The sequence below is a fragment of the Rutidosis leptorrhynchoides genome, chromosome 2 (genome assembly GCF_046630445.1).
Source record: "Rutidosis leptorrhynchoides isolate AG116_Rl617_1_P2 chromosome 2, CSIRO_AGI_Rlap_v1, whole genome shotgun sequence".
Classification (NCBI taxonomy): domain Eukaryota; kingdom Viridiplantae; phylum Streptophyta; class Magnoliopsida; order Asterales; family Asteraceae; genus Rutidosis; species Rutidosis leptorrhynchoides.
Genome location: NC_092334.1, coordinates 42,004,409 through 42,027,077, shown reverse-complemented (window position 1 = coordinate 42,027,077; position 22,669 = coordinate 42,004,409). Strand labels below are relative to the sequence as shown.

The window sequence follows — 22,669 nt, the reverse complement described above, 5'->3', positions numbered from 1 at the left end:
TGAGGTTGTCAACCTAACGGATCCGTCCATCTAACTTTTGCTTACACCGATGGTATTAAAAGTATTCAAACTAGAGGCTTTTTGAACAAAACTTAGTATGCATATGTATAGTACTCATGTCAATATAAAGTAATTTGAAAATGTAAATATAACAGCGTGTATTCTCATCCCTGAAAACATATATAAAAAGCGGGACTGTAGACTCACCTTTGAATAAAGCTCGGAATGAAAGATAAACGACTCGTACGGTTTAGACCCGAGTAATGTAACCTAAGTATATGTATTTAGGTTGGTCAATATATGTATCTTAAACAAGTGTGGTTTCATAGCATACGTTGTCTTATTGCTTGACTCGACGCGATTTAAAGTAAAAGTCAACATATAGTCAAGTAATTCATGCAAGTCAAACAAAGTCAACCGAAGTCAAACCGTAAGTCAAACTTGGTCAAAGTAGTCAACTATATTCAACATCAGTAGGTTCATGTCAAATATTGGTCAACATGTCAAACCTAAGTCAAACAATACGTTTTAGGTCATGAATGATCATTTTCACCATTTCAGTTTATCGTTACGCACAAAGTTCATGAACACGTAGCATACTTAGCACATTATCTCATAGTACAAAATTTAAGTAAACATGGAAAACTCCAGATCATGAATATACTTAAAATCGATTCCAAAAAGTCCGTCCAGGGACTCATACGACAATTAAAAGTCAGGAATCAGAAGGGATACATTTGGGGTTTGCCAAGTCAGTTTCTGACCGCGTACTGATTTCATTTTAGCTATAACCGGAGTTTGGAACATGAAATGGATACAATACCAGTGGTCATAGTTCAAGGACAAAACAAAGTAACACATATAAAAAATCTAGAAACTTTTGTTTATCCAATTTGTACAGTTTATTCGTGCAAGTTGAACATTCAGTTTTCAGCTCAAATCAGAATTCACATAAAGTATGGCTCTATTGTGCCCAATGCATAAAGTTTCAGAGATTGACATAAACTAATAATAAGTCACATATCATGTTAAGTTTCATTTTCCAGAAGAATACATGCTCAATCAATAAACACAATCCACAAAGTATAAAACCGTGTGCAATTTACAGATTCGATTCTCATTTAGTTAGTCACATTCGCACGCGATTATCCGAAGATCTAGATACAATTAGCCTATGATATCCACATGAAAGATGAATTACTTTTTGTCTAATTTTCAAATATGCAAAGCTTTAATCACAGAAGTTAACACATTTTATCATACAAGGTTATTTTCATGCAAGTGCTGTATAAAACTACTTTTACACTAATACAAGCATATCTCGGGCTATACATAAGCAAACGACATGATATCCTAGTCTAAATTGAGTGTTTTTAAATTATCTTTCCAGTGGTATAAGTCTCACATGACAATTCGTTGTATATCAATACCAAATTTCTGATCAAGCAACAAAAACACAACGATCATTCAAATTGACATAACTTAATCATACAGAAACGAAATCAAGCGAATCCAAAGCCTAAACTCAATATTTTTCCGCAAGGAATATGATTATAACATAATAATTAACATTTTAAAAACTTAATTTTTCTAATCAAACAAATACAAATTCATTTTTAAACCCTAGCGCATCAAACAAACAAAATAACGATTACAATTAACACGTACGCGTATAGACTTGAGCAATTGACAACATAACTATGAAACTTTAATAAAATTCAGATTTTAAGAATTAGGGTTCATGCAAATATACCTTATATCAATAATCAAAGCACACCAATACGTAGAGGATAACGCGAATTGCAACTTTTGTTCTTGAGGTTTAATCAAAAATTGAGTTTGAGTGTGTGTGTGTGTGTGTGTGTGAGTTGGACGACGGCCAAGAGAGGGAGAGGAGAGATCGACTGGCGCAGCTTTTGTGTGAGGGTTTTATCTAATTTAGGTTTAACCTTCTAATTTATACCAAGCCATAAATACACAATTAACACATAAGTCCCTAAAGTTATCATAAATTAAACATAAAAGGGGGGTGGGGAGGGGGGTTTCTGCCGATGGGGCCCTCTAGGGGGTTCCCGGGCTCTCGTTTTGCAATCTCGTGTAATCGTGGTCCGTTTTAAGTGCCGTTTAGTCGTACCGAAGGCCCGGAACTCTAACCCTATCGTTAAACGCAACCAATTGTTTAATTTAATAAAAACCCAATAAATTAAATATTTTAAAAAGTTAATAATTAATAAAATTAATTATTAAAATAAACCCGAGCGTTTCGTTGCTCAAAAAGCTATGATCAAAATCGTATCATTTTTATCGTATTTCATTATCCGAAATATTTATTTGAATTGATATCAACCCATATTAATTATTAAAACCCTCCAAAGATCAAGTACGCATTTAATACACGTAAACACATAAAAGTTAAATAATCACCGTTAAATAAACTAACAGAAGGTTAACGGAAGTAACGAAAAAAATTAGGGTTGTTACAGTGGGATTTCTAATATTCAACTTGCCAAGAACTTCGTTGAAGAGTCTTTCATTGACAGATTTGGTGAGTATGTCGGCTAGCTGATCTTCTGATCTAATTGATGCAAGAGAAATGATTTCATCATCTAATTTTTCTCTGATAAAATGTCGATCGATTTCAACATGTTTAGTTCGGTCATGTTGAACGGGGTTTTCCGAAATAGCGATTGCTGCTTCATTGTCACACAGGATTTGAATAGCTTCTTGAGGTGGAAAACCAATCTCCGTTAGTAGCTTCTTGATCCATAAGGCCTCGACTACTCCTTTGGCTATTCCTCTGAATTCTAATTCGGCACTTGAAAGGGAGACAACTTTTTGTTTCTTACTTCTCCATCCAACTAAATTACCCCCGACAAGTGCGAAGAATCAAGATGTAGATTTTCTATCCCCTTTTTCTCCGGCCCAGCTTGCATCTGTATATATTTGAGTCTTTAGGTGTCTGTGTCTCTTAAAAACAACTCCATGATCCGCTGTTTTCTTCAAATATCTGATGATTCTCATTACAGCTTCCATATGGTGAACCTGTGGTTGATGCATGAATTGACTCACAACTTCAACTGCATGTGCTATATCAGGTCGAGTGTGAGTAAGATAGATGAGTTTTCTCACCATCCTTTGGTATTGCCCTTTATCAGCAAGATCAGCTTCATCTTCCATATATAGCTTCTGGTTTAGAATCATTGGAGTATCAGCTGGTTTGCAATCAATCATACTTGTTTCTGCAAGAAAATCAAGAACATACTTCTTTTGATAGATAAATATTCCTTGTTGGGATTGTAGCATCTCAATCTCCAAAAAATATTTAAGTCTGCCTAAGTCTTTCATTTTAAATTCTTTAAATAAGTTCCCTTTTAAGTTAGAAATTTCCTCATTATCATTTCCTGTTATTATCATATCATCAACATAAATGATTAAGCATGTAATTAACTTTCCTCTTCGTTTAAAAAAGAGAGTATGATCCGAGTTACTTTGTTTGAAATCATATTTTTTCATAAATAAAGTAAATCTCCCAAACCAAACCCGTGGGGATTGTTTTAACCCATATAAAGATTTCTTAAGTCGACAAGCTTCCCCATTTTTGAAGTTGTCGGAGAATTCTGGAGGAGCTTCCATATAGACTTCTTCTTTTAGTTCACCATGTAGAAATGCATTCTTCACATCAAATTGGTGAAGTGGCCAATCTTCATTTGCAGCAACTGAGAAAAGAACCCTGATGGTATCAATCTTCGCAACTGGAGAGAAAGTCTCGGAATAATCTATTCCATATGTTTGAGTATATCCCTTTGCAACTAGTCGGGCTTTGTATCTTTCAATGGTACTATCTGGTTCGTATTTTATTGTAAACACCCATCGATTCCCTACTGGTTTTTTTCCTGAGGAATGACACATTTTTCCCATGTATCACTTTTCTTGAGTGCGTCCATTTCTTCTTCCATGGCCTTTCTCTATTTGTCAGATTTCATTACTTGATTAACTGTAGCTGGAATTTCTTCAGAGTATAAAGCAGAATTGAATTTTCGTGCTTCACTCACTACTACATTTATCCTCATTTAGACCCCCATATATAGACGTGTTAATAAATGGGATGTAAATTAACACGTCTATAAAAGTAAATGGACACGTCTAAATGGGCGGTACACGTCTAAATACGTTGTTATTTAGAAGTGTTGACACGAAAAAATGAGGAACACGTCTAAATATGTTACCATTTAGACGTGTTGACACATCTAATTGACCAAAAAGGGGGAAACACCTCTAAATACATTACTATTTAGACGTGTTGACACGTCTAATTGACCAAAAAGGAGGAACACGTCTAAATACATTAGTATTTAGACGTGTTGACACGTCTAATTGATCAAAAAGAGAAACAACTCTAGATATGTTATTATTTAGACATGTCAACACGTCTAATATAATTTAATTTATTTATCTATATATATTTATTAAGAATTGGCCATAGTTACTGTTACTTTATCTATTTTGTCACATATATAACATCATCCTTTCTTTCTTTCTTTTCATTCAAGGCACGCCAATTTCACCCTCACAAACCCTAAGTACATCTACCTCTATTATATTTCACCTGAGTAAAATTGCTTTGCTCTTTGCCGTCGTATTCTCTAACTGTTTTTTAGGGTTAATCATCACAATCGGTACGTTTATTCCATCGAGTTCAATTACAGTATCTAAAATTTAAATTGCAATGGTATTCTCAACCCTCTATTTCAGTTATGTAATTGTAGTCTTTTGAATTTTGTTTTGAAGAATTTTATTTTTAATAGAATAAAGGGTAATTCCATTCGTATGCATTATGTTTTTTGCAGTTAATTTACTCCGCGTCTTCTTGCTATTTTAATTTATTTAAAGCGGTTGTATCTTTCTTTTGTGATTGGTGACTTTGTAAGTGCTATTTCCCTATTAATTGCTTGATTAGAATTTTGTTTGTTTATCCATTGCTTTAAAGACTGAAATTGATTCGTTTCGGCTCACTGAGTTTTTTATTTAGATGTTGATATATTGTTAGTATGTTTGTTTCCTATTTGAAACATACATATGTGTAAAATATTAGGTTCAAATTGTGATTGTGTGGTGTAAGGAAGGTGTTTGATGAAATGTCTAAGCCAAAAAGAATAAAATGGTATGATTTATGCTATACATGTTTTGTTTGATGTTTATCTTTTTGATGAACCGACAACTGGTCTTCATGCTAGAGTTGCATCCATTGTTATCCGTAATGTAAGGAACATGGTGGACATAGGAAGAAATTACCTAATGTAGGATCCAGTTCACAGGTATTTTCTAAATTTGAGTTTATTGGTTGATTATTTCAACCTTTTGAAAAATTTGTTAAATGTACGCATTATTAAGAGTTTTCTGATTTTGATCTGTGTTACGTAGTTACAGCATATAGGTACCAGAAAATAATTTCTGATGCCACTTAATTTTGTTACTTCTGTGCTATCTTATCGAATATTGTTAATATTAGTTACCATTTTTGTATCTATTAGTATGAGTATTGTATATTGAGTGGAATTGGTCATTATTATCTCATTCCAACAGTCTTTTTTTTGCATAGTCTTGTTTTTTATTGTTATGGAGAAGGGAGAATTTTTAAAGTCCCTGTTAATATAATTTGTTACTCCTTTTTTAACAAACAGTTGAATAACTTATTATCTCATTTTGTTGACTGTTTTACGTTTATGTAAGATTAACCGACACTATTCAATTGAATGTAGGTTCTTTATGTTAGAGATCACATCTATGGTGATATCCTACGTAAAAAAAAAAATCTGGGTACGATCTTTTGTATTCATTCTTAATCGATATTTGGTCCAACTTTAAAGTGGCATTAGATGGTGCACCAACTTATTGCCATTTTACAATAGTTTGCTAAGTAGGAATAAGCAATAGATAGATATGGTTATTGTTGCTTATAATCTGTATGCTATGTACGTCTCTTTGTATTAAGATGACATTTTTTTTTCTTAAACTTGATCATGCATCCTGATACAAATACATGAAATTGAAAAAGAGGTCAACACTCTCATATCGCATCGCAATAATTGAAAGGTAATGTTTGGTTAAAAGGGTTTTACTAGAATATATTTAGAATGTAGATGAACAATATGATATAGTATATTTTAATAATATAGATTAAATGAACAATAATGATGAATGTTAGATATTACGCCTATTAAGATTTAGATTATACTTGGCTTTGCTGTGGAATTATATAATCATGTCTATATGTGCAGGAACTTCAGCTGCTGAGGAACGAGCGAGATCTGATTGAAGATCAGATCCATCATTCAAAGTGGCCACTCAGGTACGTAAATAATAAAGGTGGCAAAATGAGCTAGTTGGGTTATGGGTCAAAACATGTATCTTTGTGTGGGTCAAGTTGGGTTGACACTAATCAATGATTCAACACAAAATACTTCAGCACATAAAAGTTAACGTAAGTATATATGCTTGTTAAAGATTTTGTTCATGTTTTGATACAGAATATAGTTTGAAGTATTCATTTATTGAAATTTTTAGTTTTCCATTTGTGCAAGTTACTTTCATGCTATCCCGTAGTTTAAGAATATGCGTATGTTTGGATAATATTATTAGCATTTTTATAAACATATGTAGGATTAAAGGGATGACATGGAGCTAAGTGGTACTGCGTAGACCATGTAGACATAGATAATTGCAGCCTCAGGTAACACACATGACACATCTTAAAAATTAAATTTATTGCAATAATAAATTAATAAATACCATTTAGTCAAAATCAAACTAATTCTTTAAACGTGCATATATAGTTACAGCTTCAGAACAAGTATCACACGTGGAGGAATAACTACATACTTAGACACTTTTTTCACCCGCTAGAGAGGACAGATGGCAGAGAGATGGCATGTTGAATGGGTGCTCAAAGAACCATCTAAAAAGAACCATGTATAGCTACCTTTTTTAGTTTAGAGTTCCTCCATTGTAAATTACATTTATATGATTTGTTTTGTAAATACTTTAAAGATATTTATATATGATATTTATATATATAGTTTGGTTTTGTAGTAGATTTAATTTGGTATATTTGGTTCATTTGATATTTGGTGGGTATTATTTGAAATATTTGAGATTTAAATATATTTGGCGTTGGGGAAATATCTGGCATTTGGCTGTATTTGGAGGGTATTATTTATAATGTTTGAGAATTTAACCAGGGTTAAGGAAAGGTCAAGGAACACGCCTAATTGATAACACATCTAATTGATAACACGTCCAATTGATACCGGGAACACGTCTAATTATCAATTAGACATGTTAAGTTAGTCAATTAGACGTGTTAAATTAATCAATTAGACGTGTTCCGTGAACACGTCTAATTGATAAAAAAGGAGGAACACGTCTAAATACTACTATTTAAACGTGTTCAAGGGACCGCACTATATGTCACCACTCAATTGAAGCCGTCACATGTAGACGTGTTGTTCAACACGTCTAAAAAGATTTTTTCACACGTCTAATTGTGCCGGAATGTAGTAATGACTTGATAGGTTCCCATGTGCAATATTCACAACCGGGTATCTTGATCTTTGAGCTTCTTTTTCAGGAGAGTATCTCTTTGGTGGTACTCCTCAGTTGGCTCTTTGTGGTAGAACATATCTCTCGGAGGTTGGACTGTTTTGTTCTCCATGTTCATTCCTTGAGGAGATTTCATTTGATTCAATGTTTGGTGAATCGAGATCAGGATTTAATGTTTAAGGGTCAGGTGTTTCAGGGTCAGGATTTGATGTTTCGGGGTCAGGATTTGAAGGATACAGAAAGTGGGGTGTAATAAAACGAAACAATTTAATTCTTTTGTAACGTGACTAATAGTTAAAAGTTTATGAGACGGGGTTGGAATATATAAACAATTGGACAATTTCATAGTCGGAGTAATTTCAATTCTCCAACCCCCTTCTACTTGTACAATATCTCCATTGGTCGTTTGAATTTCATTAATTCGTGGTTTTGATTTGGAGCAAAAATCCGATTTTTCAAAATTCATGGTGTGAGTAGCACCGTAGTCAAAAATCCAATCGTTATTTTTTGTGTTATTTGAAACAATATTAGCTTTTCCGATAAAACGATCGTTATTTAAAAATTTATTTTTTAGAAAAGTAGATTTCCGAGCCTGTTTATTTTCATTTATAATAGTATGTTGGGTCTGGGCCTTATCTAATATACTTAACTGGTCATCTTGGCCCACTACATAAAATTGGTTGTGGGCTTGGGCCTTAATTAAAGGAGCCCTTAATTTGATCAGCTCATTACTTGGGTTTTGAGACATGGAAATATTGTCAGACGTTTTTTTTTTCTCTTCCCCTTTTCTGCTGTTAACGAATTAGGGTTCTTACCCTTTTCAGCTTCTATCTTTTGAAGGCAATTAAAACGATTATGGGTATTTACTTCGACCGATTGGTAGTGATTAGGATTTTTCCTTTTCACTTCGGTCGATTGTTGCGTATAAGTGACCTTAGGGTTTGAGGATTTTATCCTCACCCATTTGGTTGATTTTTGAGGTAAATTAAAGTATGAGATACCTCTTGTTGCTTTCTGAGTTGAACGATTGTTGGATCTTGGGTTTCCGTTGCCGGTAACCTTATGGTGGCCGTCCACTGCTTCTGCTACCGTCGTCACCACTCTGTTGTGCTTCTGTTTGTTCCACCATTTGGGATAACCGATGAGCTCGAAACATTGAATTACAGTGTGGTGTGATTTTCCACAATAAACACAGTTCACCGGTTGTGGTGGTCGATGGTGGTTTGTAATGATGTTTTCAGTTTTGCGATGGTTGATGGTTGACAGAGAACATACAAGTAAGTTCTTTCATCATGTTTTGAGCTGCCGTCCAAATTTGACATGGCAGCTTGGTTTGAGCTACCGTCAATTTTGGACATGGTAGCTTTATTTTTGGTAAATGATTGAGCCATAAATCGGTTGCTTTTGATTTCGGATCTGCAAACCTTAAGCTCGTGATACCATGTTTGAATTTGTTAAATGTTTCAATTTGATAAAAATATGATCGGTTGTATTGATTTTCTGATAATTGATTACAGTTTGTATATTGATCATTTACAAGTTACAAGTGTTCCTATATACACAAAAATAATAACAGCAACTTCTAATTTAAGTTAGGATCCATATTTACTTTGGAACCACTTTTACATAAAAGAAAAGAAGGTTGTTGTTGTAGCCGTTGGACTTGGCTGCAATTTGTTGCCTTGTGATCTTCTTAAAAGGGATATGATGAAGTGGACCACTTCTGATCTCAAAGTCAGCTTACCTAAAATGGTAAGTTGACCATTTGTTGACTTATTCTAACATATAATGTACAAATCTTAATGCTTCTAGAATTAACATTTTATACTTACGTCTCTGAATACTTCCTGGAAAAGACGAAATTGATGGCGCATGAAAGAAGGTTGTGCCAACAGTGTCTTATGATGACGGTCTAATAATAACGTGACTAATGACAATGCTCTAACACCTTAAGAGAATCCCACATCAAATGACATGTACGCCACATATATATAGAAAAATTAATTTTTACTTTTATTTTTGTTGGCAAAAATAATGAATGCTATAACTAAATGACCCATTCATCGGAAGATGAAAGAAAGCATACAAGATATGAACAAATCAAACGGCTAGGCTCAAAACTAGAATACAAAACTCCCTCTAAGACAGCGAACTACCAGCATTATATATAGATAACACAATGAGCATTTTCTGAACCAAATGAGCTGAGGTAAAAAGTGTCTTTCAAGAATATTACTATTACAATATATATTACATTATACAAACAACATGCAGATTATAGTCTATACACTTAGAAATGATCTCTATGCATGTGGTCTATTATTATTATGACCAAAATCAAATGAAATGTTTTAAATTTCCATTTCTTGATGATGTTGTTCACTGAAATTCCTGAGTCTCATTCCTCCTACACCCATGAAATCGACCGTCAAGTTGTCACCATTTCCGTCCCTTTTAAACCTCATTAGACCCGGATTATTCGAATCACTTAATCCTGAATGTGCTTCATGACCAACATTACTGTTATTATTGTTCATAACAAGTTCCTTACCCTGGTTCATGAACCCTGATGAGCACATTAATCCTATTCCATCACTACTTCCTCCCCCATTGATACTTGGACTAAAAAAACGCGACAACGAGTTTTCTTGAAAAGGGCTCGAAAATCCACCGCCAAGGACCCCAGCTAGTTGCGATTGATGCGGGTGATAATGGTCAACCAAAGTCTCACTACCATGGTATGGCCCACCACCACCATAAGATGGTGGTGCCATAGTAGTAACAAAGTTATTCATGTTACTACCATTATTATTATTGTTATTGTTACTGTTACTGGATGTGACTCCCATTTGGGCTGCTTTTTGTAACAATGCTGTGGCTGAAGTCAACGGGGACGATAGCGTACTGGCGCCTAGTTGTAGAGACGATGGCGACCCGTTTCTTGGACTAGTGCTAAACAAGTTTCCGCGGCCACCTTGCATGATGTTTAAAGGTAATAATTCTGATGGGTTTTTGTAGTCTTGCATACCACCGTGGCTAAATTCAGGCGAGGTTAACGATGTTGTTCGATTGATGTTCTGGGCGAGCTGATCGGAGACGTTCTGATGGTCTTGTTGTATGGTTTGGGTCAGTTTGCTGTTTTCTTCTGCTAGCGCATCACAAAAGGCTCTATGAGTTATGAAGCTATCCCTTCTGTTTTTGCATAATTATATCATGAAAAAGAATTAAAAATCATTTCTAAGAAAAAAGGTAACAACTTTATATAATATTATTTATATTTATAAGATTATTATATCAGAATCATATAGGAATATTACTTTGAAAAATTGTCACCATGTTGGTATAATATTGTAAGATTTCAATCAGTTCAATTATTTCTTTTACTGCAATTATAACTTTATTGATTATTGATTGTTCTTGTTGTATACTTGTATGTATATGTATATAGTGGGGTCCATTGTTGAAAAAAGTAAAACTCAATTCAATCTACCCAACACCAATGACGTGGAAAGCCAATATTGACAAAAAGCAAACATCTACAATTTAACTAGTGTGACTGTGTGAGTGCATTTTAGCAATATTTAATTTGTGACAGTGGGCTACACAATTTTATTATCCTAAAGTTGTATCTGTTTCAAAAGTTCACTAATCATTGGACTTTACAAATCATACATCTACAAAAAAATTATATTTGCGCACATTAGGGTTGTAAAAAGATGTCTAATTAACATTTCATATCAATTTAAACAATAATGTATTAATAAAAAGCCATTTAAAAGATTTTGATCATTTGACATCATTTCTAGGTATTTTTAGTTGATTAACGTACGCTACTTAAGAATATATGAACACTCGAAATGAAACGTCTCAAAATAATAAATGTAAACAGTTTGATTGTAATATTCTCTAAATCCCCAATATTTTGAGAATATACGACAATCCTTTTGTCCCACCATCATATAATCTAAAAGTGGCGAGGTCTGTAATTTTGGGGTAAAACTGTTATTAGTTACTTATTTTTTTTTTTTAATATTTTGACATAAATTTATTTGGGATTAAATATATATTTTTCAATATAAAAACAAAGGTGTCTTTAGCGCATATCATATTAGGATCCTGTTTGTGAACGTGTTGCCCCGGGTTTGAAACTCTTTTTTTTCTTTCTTTCTTTTCACATATGTCGTCATGACCTCAACATCTTTTTCTTTTTTTTTTTTCCTTTTTCTTTTTGTTTCTTATCTCTTTCTATAATTTAATTTTTTAATTATATTCAAGTAAATAGTAAAATATATTTTTCGTTTAATTCCTTATATTTGCATTTTTAAATTTATACAAAAATTATCTTTTTTAAATTTTTTTTACTTTAATTATATTTTTTATTATTTTCCTTTTAAGATTAATATTTATATTTATATTTATTATTCCGTGGTTCACCAAAGGTAATTTTTTATTTACGTGTTATTATTATGTTCATTAATGGTAATATTGTTTTTTATTTATGTCATTAATTAAATTAATATTCGTATAAACAAATTTGTAAATAATGTTATATGATAAGCATTTTGTATTATATCAATTATTGATATGTGTATTGTAATTTTAATTTATTTAAATACTCCGTAATGTTTAATATATCTGCTGAAAAATAGTTTTCAGTCGTAAGACGCGAACTCACTCTTAAGTCTTACCTCGTTTGTATTAAAGTATTCATCGACTTTCAAATTTTGTTGTATGTATGTGATCCAACTCTTTTGTTATCTATATAGGTTATCATGTGATATCCAACAATGTATCACGAAGATGGTTTTGTAAAATTCATACAAACGATAGATTAAGATAATAAATTTGTTACATTTCATGACATTTAACCTTTATCGATCACCTTTATCTTATAGACTATAACAATGCCTATAAATTGATAAATTAGACACAAACTTCACGTACACCCTTCATGCTTGTTTTTTATTTATTAAGTTGGTAGAGAGCACTAAACCAAGTAAATATAAATATTTTATTATTATAAATAAATAATATAATATTTTCAGGCCGGTCGGTTGTTTATTATTATCATGCTGTTCTAGAAAACGATGTGAATAACTGAATATAATCTAAATTTTCATGAAAGTTAAATTTAAAATTTAAAAATCTCTACTATATATTTTTTTTTTTTGAAAGATCAATAAATATATAAGCAACGATAAAAAATACAAAGAAAGGCTGCTCCAAAAGAGCACCTTGACCACGAGGCTGTACATACACGAGCCTTACAATTATATTGTATCATCAACTTTTAAATAATTAGTTTAGAACTTTGAATTCAACTATTGATTTAGTTTATGATGTCATTGAATCATCAATTGTTTTGAATTCCAACAATCATTTTTAGTTTTAACTATTAATTTAGTAGTGATGCAAATAAAAATTGATTCCTTATTCTTATTATATTAAATTATTTTATTTACTATTATTATAAATAGTTATTAACTATTAATTATTCATTATGCAAAATCACATGTTATAAGGTTGAAAAAGACGTGAGACAGGGCCGAAACGGTAGCGACCTCAAAACGTCGCAACGGAAAAAACGGGGCCGAGAAGGGTCGAAACGGATGTTGACTAATATTGACTTTTATATATATAAATATATATTTACACATATTTTAGAGCTAAAAAAACTTCATTGACAAGTTTGTACATATAATTGCTATTAGTGTTAATATAATATAAAATGGAATACTAAACTAAGTCAATTTTGATTGATTTGACCGACTTATGACCGATTTTAATAGAATTTTTAACTTTTGACCGGCGTTGACCCAATTTTTCCTGCATTTGACCTGAATTTTGACCGTTGACCGGCTTATAAGAAAACGGGACGGGGTCGAAACGGTTTAGTCACCAAAATGCCGCAACGGGCGTCGCAACGGACGCCGTTTACAACAGTGACAGTAACAATAAAAACAAGAAAAAAAAAAAATACTAGTAATAAGGTAAAACATACCTAGAAAAGATTGTACCACAGTCACATTTGTATTCTTTTGTGCCACAAATTTTGGAATGAGCCTTCCAGTCACATTGTACAGCATATCTTTTAGAACACTTATCACATTTCCATTTCTTCTCACCATGTTTTCGGCTAAAATGTTTCTTAATTCCAGTTAAATCGCCCAATGCGCGAGCCGGATTGTGGTGAACACATGTTGGTTCAGGACATATGTATACACGTTTTATTATTTCCGAGCTCGTTCTTTGTCTAAGTTTCCATGGTAAGTTATGACCTCTTCGATGTAGTTGAAGATTTTGATCCCTCTGAAAGCCCTTGTTACAAATTTCGCATACGTATTTGTTTTTCGCCATTAGACTTGTTGGTGATAAAGCTATCACTTGTGCACTCGGATCTACAAGTACAAAGATAATATTTTTATTTTTTAATTTTAATTATATAAATATATAATATAATATAATTGAAGCAATACTTTGCAAATGAATGTGAAAACATCAACCAGTAATAACATGTTTTTTATTGTATTACAGATATAAATATAAATATAAAAGTGATAATGACTGACTTAAGGTACATTGAATTACATGTTGATTGAGCAAAATATATATTAATAAAAATGGATCTAAGATAACAACCAAGTATAGTTTATTTATATATAAATAAATATATGTATATATGGGAGTAATATATATGATGCATGCACAGTGAAGAGTGTACATCAACTAACCCACCCCACCCACAAACACTATTGATATATAGGAGCAGTACAGATGTAAGTTTAATAACTTGCAGCAACAAAATGCAAAAGTGTAAGAAAAAGAGGACGGTAAGAACACTCCAATTATTGCAATCCATAAACCAATAATTGAGTCTTTTTTTTATTTTGACAACTTATCTAACATCTATATCAATTGTTTTCAATCTAGCTAATAGGTTTGGACTATATTTCATATATGATATATTTAATTATTATTATTATATAGTATATAATCTGTGAATTTGAATTCAAATTTAGAACAACTAGCTAGTCACAATAATGAAAGCTCCTCATCCTAAAATTAATATTATATATCCAGAAGAAAACAAAAGTAATAAATAGAACTCAAATTAATAATCACTTTCATTTCAATGGCAATCAATGATCATAGATGTGGATAAATTAACATAATACTAGAAGGTCAGGCTAGAGGTGTAAAATTGAAAAGCTTATTACATGAAATAAAAAATATCATGGTAAAATGATGTATGAAAATCTACCAGTTAGGTAAAAGAAACATCATTTATCATTTAGAAACATATAATTAACTAAAGATTTAATTCATATAATTACCTGGAGTTCCTGGTAGTGATCTTTTCTTCTTCTTTGGTGAATCTTGAACTAGTGGTTCTTGAGAAGTGGATCCAATAACATCTTCACAAGTAGTATTATGAGAGTTGACCATTTGTGGCAGTCTTTGTTGACCATCTTCATTAACATGAGCACCACAAGTATTGCCAGAAGAAAAACTTCCTCCTGAGATATTTGACATTTTGAGATACAAACAAAGATGGATTGGAAACAAAAAAAGATGGATGCTTTATATAGATATGTTAATGAAATTTTGTTGTCTTTAATCTTTTTGGTAAAAATAGATAAAAAAGTAATTTGTTTTCTTGTTGATTGGTAGAAGCTATGCTAATAGGGTTTATTCTTAATTCTCAGCTTTTAGTGTTATTGGTTGATTATAGTGGACACAAAACTTGGGATTTGCTGTTACTACACCAAGACAAAAAACCAGCAAATTTTTCTTAATTTGTTTGTCTTAGTGTATGAGAGAGAGAAAAGAGAGGTTTTGAAACAAGAAACTAGAGCACAAAACATGGGTCTTCATAGTCATAGTGATCATAATATATTAGAGATATTTTTTATAAAAATGTTGACTACCTTATCACATCATGTATTATATTCCTAATTTTGTTAGGTATCTAGAGGTTATCTATTGGTATTACAACTTTTTTATTATATTATATAATTATATATATAATTATAATTATATATATCTAGTCTAGTTATTGTAGGATCGATTAAACAGTATTAATCGATCAAATCAACAATATCGAGTGCGAAAAACTCGCTATTGGATTTTATATCAAATACACCTTAAACACACTGACCAATTGATTAAACACAACTTCTAAACGTTATGAATCAACCTTGATAAGTGTTAGACATGCAGTCGATGATAAACACGGTTAGGGTTGTGTAAAGGTTCGAACTTCAACAATGAACCCGAAATCCTCAATATATAGGGTCAGAACTTGTAATCGTGCGGTTGCAGTTTGCAACCGTGCGGTTACACTTGCATCTGTGCGGTTACACAAACAGAATGTAACTAAACAATAAACGCATACAATTGATTGTCATCCAAATCATAGACATAATAAACCAACAAACAATCGTTCAAGTACTTACAACGTCCATAATACTCACGAATACAGCGCAATGAACTAGAGAATTACATTATGTACTAACAGTTATATACTCCGTATAATGGTACGGTATGTATAATCTCTTGTTTTAAGGTATGATTTTAGGTCCTTTTTATTGGAAGGTAAGAGCACGTGGCTATTTTTTGTCGTTCATAAAATCCGACGTCGAGCGATCAGCGTCGCTGACTCCTTTCTAGCATTAAACCACCGTCACTGCTCACCATCGGCCTTCGGTGTCAAACCCAAGACTTTGAATTTGCACTAAACCACTATCCACTCCCCATTGAATTAGATACTGAAATTAGACACCGAACATTTTCTTCACTTTTGCCTACAGTGTTAAATTTCAATGTCTACCTAGACATCAAAATTAGACATTGAAATCATTGTCACGATTTCTTTTGCTATAGATGTAACTAGTTGTGGAGCTCTCGCTTTGCGCCGGTGGCTCCGTTTTGAATGCGAGTTAAAAAAAAATCTTGATCTATTTTGTAAAAAAGAATTTTTTTTGACATCTAACATTGAAGGGTTGTTCCTTTTGTGAAATTTGCTTCTTTTAGCGTTCGGGTTTTTTTTTTTTAAAAAATTAGTTGATCTATTTTATAAAAAAGAATGTTTTTTGACATCTTTTGGTAGCATTGAAGAGTTGTTCTTTTTATGAAAGTTGCCTCTTTTATCGTTGAGGAAGGAAAAAAAAGGAAAAAAAGGTTAGTTGATTTTTTTGTAAAAAAGAATTTTTTTCGACATCTTTTTGTAACATTGAAGGGTTGGTTCTTTTACGAAAGTTGCTTCTTTTATCGTAAAAAAAAAAATTACTGTAGCACAGTAGTGCCCCTGTGGGTCCAACTATTTGAGCACAACGTACAAGTCGGTAAAGCGTGGTGGGTGTTATTATTCAGTATTTTTTGTTTTAGTAATGGGTATCCCACCTTTTTCCATTAAATTTATTTTAACACCATCTTTTTTTTATAAATAATATCTTTCGTTATCTAAATTCGTATCCCCCGTTAATAAGTGTTTCCAATATTTTCGCTATTTAATTATAACATCTCTCGTTTACTCTAGCGTTTTTAAAATAATTCGTTTGGTTAATTTCCGCACCCGCTTTTAAACTCGAGGGACTATTGGCGTCAAGTGGGCAAACTAGTTGACTAGGTCAACTAGTCAACCCACCACCACCACTCATTCACTCTTCACCTCCCACCTCTCTTTTTCTCTCTAGCAACATAACCCCATTTTCATCTTCATCACTAAATCATCATCTAAATCCAATCTAACAAGCTTACAACGAAACACATTACATATTTGGAATCCTCTCTTCATCCTCTACAACTTGATACTAATTTCATCACTTTTGGCTAACTTTCTAAAAACTCTAGATTTCATGTTCTTAGTGTTTTTGACTTGAAATGGTGTTAATTAGTGTCTATGGCTCAAGTCTAACATGAATATGTGTTTGGTTTGCTCGATTTGTTTGTTTTGAGTAACTAGCTTGAATATAAAAAATGGGTTAGTTTAATCTTTGGTTTTGGGTGATTTAATGTTGTTAGATGTTAAAGTTCATGTGTTAATTGTGTTACTAGCTTCATATGCTTCGTTTTGGTATGTTGGATGACATGAAAACCTTACATTAACATGATTATTGATTTTGTGATTCTTGGTTACGGTTTGATAGATTTTTAAACGAACTTTTGATCCATTAAATGCTTCGCAATGTTGTTGGAAAGTGTTTAATTGTGTTGTATGCGTAATTACCTACGAAATGGCATATTGTATGTGTAAATTGGGTTCCCGAATCATGAAATGCGTTTTACGAACTTGAAACTTGAATGATGAACTTTTAACGATCATTCGACGAGGTTTTGTTGTTGTAAATGATTAACTTGATTGATGATATGTGTTTAGTTATATTCCTTGTCAAAATACCTTTCCAACGATATAAGATATATGTTTAAAGTGTTTTCGGTTCACAATTTGTGTTTGTTTGAGTTTTGGTTCGAGACTTGTGAATTTTCTGCAACTTCAGCTGCCCAATTGTTTGGACGCCGTCCAAAACCTTGGACGTCGTCCAGGCCTTCATTGCTGGACGCCATCCAAAACCTTGGACGTCATCCAGGCCATCATTGCTGGACGCCGTCCAGCCATTTTGGACGCCGTCCAAATGAACTGCAGAATTCTGATCAACTTGGTCGTTTACCGTTTAATTCTAACTATGCTACGCAACTCTGATTAACATGAAACTTGGCCAACATGTTTATATGTGATTACTAATTGAAGAAAAATTTTCGGATACCAGACCCCGTTGACTTTGACTTTGACCAAGTTTGACTTTTAGTCAAACTTAACCAAACACTTATGCAATCGTTCTAACGTGCTTTTATACTTATATCTTGCATGAAACTTGACAACTTGATTCACATGCTATATTAATCGAGTCGTAACGAGCCATAGTGTGACAACCCGGAAATTTCTGACCAAATTTAAACTTTACCTTTATATTATTCCGACACGATAAGCAAAGTTGTTAAGTTGAATCTCAAGAATTTTAAACTGTGTTCATACATTCATTTAACCTCGACCAAATTCCGACGATTTACGAACCATTATATAAATGGATATGAATATATATATATATATATATATATATATATATATATATATATATATATATATATATATATATATATATATATATATATATATATATATATATATATATATATATATATATATATATATATAACTTGAAAATGTTAACAAAGTATTAAACGTATAATACTTTACATGAACGTATTTGCCTCGATATATATATGTTTAATATATTTATCGGTGGAATTAAAATATAATATCAAATAATTGAATTATCAGATTTATTGTGATATGATTACGGGTCTCTGTTGTAAGGTCCACTATGATTTAAGAAATCTGTTCTTTTTAACGATATTCGGAATTATTGGTAAAGTGATTTATAAGTAAGATCAAAAGTGTCAATTAACGGGAACTAGACAAGGGTTAGTGTAGTTCCTGTTCAATGTCCTATTTATATGCGTCAACTATTTAACTTTAATATTATTTAAGATGAAAATAAAGTTATGGGATATAGATAACATAGAAATTAAATATCGACGTTTTACCTTAAAATGATTTCGTACGTTCATTTAACATTTGGACTTTATCTCATGCTTCATCAATATTTAGTAATTTAAAAACTTGAAACCTATTATATATAAATTTTACTTTTCAAATACGATATAACAATTTCCATTATTTTAACCTTTTAACAAAATGATTCTTAAATATATATTAGTTTTGGAAAACAAAAGCTATCATATTTATTTAGTTTAGTACTAAAACGTTTTCAATCTAGAGAAAACTTTATTATCAAAACGTTTTATAAGATACTTTGTTAATGAATTTTGAAGAACTTATGATATAATATTTTCTATCATAAATGAGTGTAAGACCCGTTTATTTATTGTGTACATAAGTGTAATTAAGATACTTGAAGTGGGGTTTGGTAGTACATCTTAAAAAGGGGAAAGAATCTGATCTGGGGGAGTGGCGCGCCGCGCCAATGGTCTGTGACAGATTCCTTTCTCTTTTAATTAGATATTTTGAGGGCAAATTGGTAAATTCACTAAAGGGCCGACTTTAAGGCTCTAGATTCAGTTTGGTGAGCCTCATAACACCATTTTCACCTACTTCACCTCTTCCAAATTAATTTACTGAGAGAAAGGGTTTTCTAGAGTGAGAGAACTCAAATCAAGGAAGAAGAAGCCGATTTCCGGTCTAAGTGCAAGCATTAAAGTTGTTCACCTACTTCCTAGCTACATTTTGAGTGTAGTGGTATGCTTTAATCTTAATTTCCTTGTTAATTTGATTAAGGGTTAGGGTTTGGGGTAAATGATGAACTTAAAACCCATTTGTGGGTGAATTGGGTGTTTTGGGTGAAATTGGGTCATGTAGACTCAAAGATGACTAACTAGGGTTTTCAAAGTGTTAGATTGATGTTTATGAACTTAAATTAGTTAGTAAATTGCTAGCACACCTATATATATGTAAGTGGGTGTTGTGTGGGTTAGTGGATGACCCAAAATGGGTATGTTAACTTTAAAATGGTCAAATGGGTCATAATGGACCTAAGTTGGTTAATGTTGGTGAAAGATGTATAAACTTTGTATTGAAATGTGTTTTAAGCCTATCTTGGCTAATTTTAGGGTTTTGGTGTAAGTTAATCCAAAATTAGGGTTAAGGGTGCAAATGGGTTGAAATTGCACCTTAGGTCAAAATGGCCTTAGAATGGTGAAAGGATTGGTTGACCAATTTGGGTCTGTGATTGATAATATGTATAATATGATAGGTACGATACATTGAGGTCTTACAAGCTCGGGTATCTTTTCACAAGAGATTTTGAGGTGAGTGGAATATCTATATATGTATGTATATGATTTATGTGCCGTATTGATGGTGTCACATAGCCGTTTTGTGACCATAGTTGTGAGACATAGCCGTTTTTGTCCACGTTTTATATTTATGCACATAGCCGTGTTTATGCATATAGTGGCGAGTAATAGCCGTGTTTTACTCCCACGTTATTATCCGAATTATTGTGCACATAGCCGTGTTTGTGTACATGATTGTGAGTAATAGCTGTGTTTTACTCACACGTTGATCAAGTGATGCCATAGCCGTTTTTGGGAACACTTGGGGGTGATGCCATAGCCGTTTTTGGAACATCTCGGGGGTTAGCATACCATAGCCGTTTTTGGGAGCTAACGGTTGTTATGAACATCGATGACTTGCTTCGCGAAGTCATTCCATTGCGAAGATATTGGTTAACCATGGTTTATAGTTGTTGACGTTAGCATTTAATTATTATTATTATGAAAATTATGCTATTGATGTTGCTAGTTGTACGAACTGACGATACTAGCTTGATTATTGAGACGTTATGCGTTTGTATACGTTATATGATATCGTGGATGCGAGTAGGTAAGTTTTATATGCATGTATATATTTATTCTACTAACTAAGCGTTAGCTTACCCTCTCATTGTTTACCATTTTATAAGTTCCGGCGTGGATAAGGGTAAGGGCATACGGTTGGATTAGAGATCCCGCTTATTGTTAGGGGACGCTTTTTGGATGTGTTAGCTTTTGGAGTTTGACCATGACTTGGGTAGTTTAATCCCAAACACCATGCTCATCGTGTCGTTTGGTACTTAGACTTTTGGTAGTCGAAACTCACGTTATGTATGAAACTCGTAAAACGGTCAAAGTGGGCCTCGCTTTGTAAAACTTATTTTATATTTGAATTGTGTTAGTTTTACATGTTTGAATATGTTGTTAAAAGCGTTTTGTCTAATTATCTCGGGAAGTGGCCGATCTTTTTCGCGTTTCATGAATTTTGGGACAGACCAGTTTGGCGCGCCGCGCCATATGCTGTTCCAGCAAAAAAAAATTTATTTGTTATTTTTACGCGGGTTGTTCTTGGTTTGGTTTGGGTTGTTACAAGTGGTATCAGAGCATGGTCTAAGGGATTTAGGTGACTTGAGATAGGCGCCTAGACTTAGACTTTTTGTGTGCGCGTTATGCGGGACTTGTAGGACTTTGGGTCTAATCGGGAATTGTTAGTGCTTTGATTTATGTGAACTAACATTGTGCTAATTGATTTGTGTTATGTTTAGCAATCATCAAGCAAGATGGACGTTGTACTAGCGAGTTAATGCGACGTGTTCGCGTAACAATGATTAGCTACCATTGTTACGGGTTCAAATGTCAAACAAGCGATGTACGACGATTGTTGAGCAAGATGGGGTAGTGTGGTGTATATGTATATACATATGTGTGAGTCCTTTCATTTTGTTGCTTAATTTACTTCGTTTTATAGAATGAAGATGAGAAATGGACACGACACCAATGACGGAAGTACGAGTGAGGACGTTGAACTCACGACCAAGGTTGAGGCCATCTTTAAAAGGCTAAAGAAGGATTTTCTTGACGACGTCCGAAAGGTCTTCCAAGAGTCCGTCGATGGACAAGTGACCGAAATGATCAATGATCGAATGAAAGCCGCAATAGAGGAGGCTTTAGAGGCTAGAAACATTTATCCTCTAGGCGAAGGGGGTGAAGGTAATGGTGGGGGTGGAAGGCGGGACTTCCACTACAAAAATTTCAAGGATACTCAACCTCCGATGTTTAATGGGGTGAGGGACCCATTGAAAAGCACTTGTTGGATTTCCGATATCGAGGGAGCGTTCCGTACCGCGGAGTGTCCTCCCGAGAAGAAGACGAGGTATGGGTCTAGCATGTTGCGCGAAGAGGGCAAGTTGTGGTGGGACGATAAAATCAAATTATATGGCGAAGAGAAATGCATGAGCTTGACATGGGAGGAGTTTAAGAAAGAATTTTTCCAAGAATACTGAACTTCTTCCGATCTTGATAAAATCCGGGACGAGTTGCACAATTTGCAACAAGGTTCAATGGACTTGGTTACTCTCTAGTCTACCTTCTTGGCAAAGACTCGTTTTTGTCCGGAGTATGTTGGCGATGATCACAAGTTGATGCTAGATTTCTATCGTACTTTAAGTGATGAGTT

The 22,669-nt window shown here is 33.1% G+C and overlaps 2 protein-coding genes across 2 annotated transcripts; both read right to left on the bottom strand.

The window, feature by feature from the left end:
• Positions 1–1,401: 1,401 nt before the first annotated feature.
• LOC139887824 (uncharacterized) lies at positions 1,402–3,909 on the bottom strand. The gene is made up of 3 exons (XM_071870876.1): positions 3,585–3,909; positions 2,482–2,858; positions 1,402–1,437 (listed from the first exon to the last, which is right to left on the bottom strand). The coding sequence occupies exons 1-3, from the start codon at positions 3,907–3,909 to the stop codon at positions 1,402–1,404; spliced, it is 738 nt and encodes a 245-aa protein (XP_071726977.1).
• Positions 3,910–9,676: 5,767 nt separating this feature from the next.
• On the bottom strand, positions 9,677–15,447 carry LOC139890772 (protein indeterminate-domain 7-like). Its single transcript, XM_071873686.1, has 3 exons — positions 14,934–15,447; positions 13,601–13,997; positions 9,677–10,791 (listed from the first exon to the last, which is right to left on the bottom strand). Exons 1-3 carry the CDS (start codon positions 15,130–15,132, stop codon positions 9,951–9,953), a joined length of 1,437 nt encoding a protein of 478 aa, XP_071729787.1. The 5' UTR covers positions 15,133–15,447; the 3' UTR covers positions 9,677–9,950.
• Between the last annotated feature and the right edge of the window lie 7,222 nt (positions 15,448–22,669).

Bases quoted from the DNA above. Each gene is read 5' to 3' on its own strand.
- LOC139887824 (XM_071870876.1), bottom strand. From the start codon at position 3,909: ATGTGTCATTCCTCAGGAAAAAAACCAGTAGGGAATCGATGGGTGTTT. The intron at 2,859-3,584 runs GTCGACTTAAGA...GGGGTAATTTAG, and splicing joins CTTCAAAAATGGGGAAGCTT to TTGGATGGAGAAGTAAGAAA. The intron at 1,438-2,481 runs GTAACAACCCTA...TTGCTTGATCAG, and splicing joins TGAATATTAGAAATCCCACT to AAATTTGGTATTGATATACA.
- LOC139890772 (XM_071873686.1), bottom strand. From the start codon at position 15,132: ATGTCAAATATCTCAGGAGGAAGTTTTTCTTCTGGCAATACTTGTGGT. The intron at 13,998-14,933 runs GTAATTATATGA...TTGTACTTGTAG, and splicing joins ATCACTACCAGGAACTCCAG to ATCCGAGTGCACAAGTGATA. The intron at 10,792-13,600 runs GTATGTTTTACC...ATGCAAAAACAG, and splicing joins TGTGGTACAATCTTTTCTAG to AAGGGATAGCTTCATAACTC.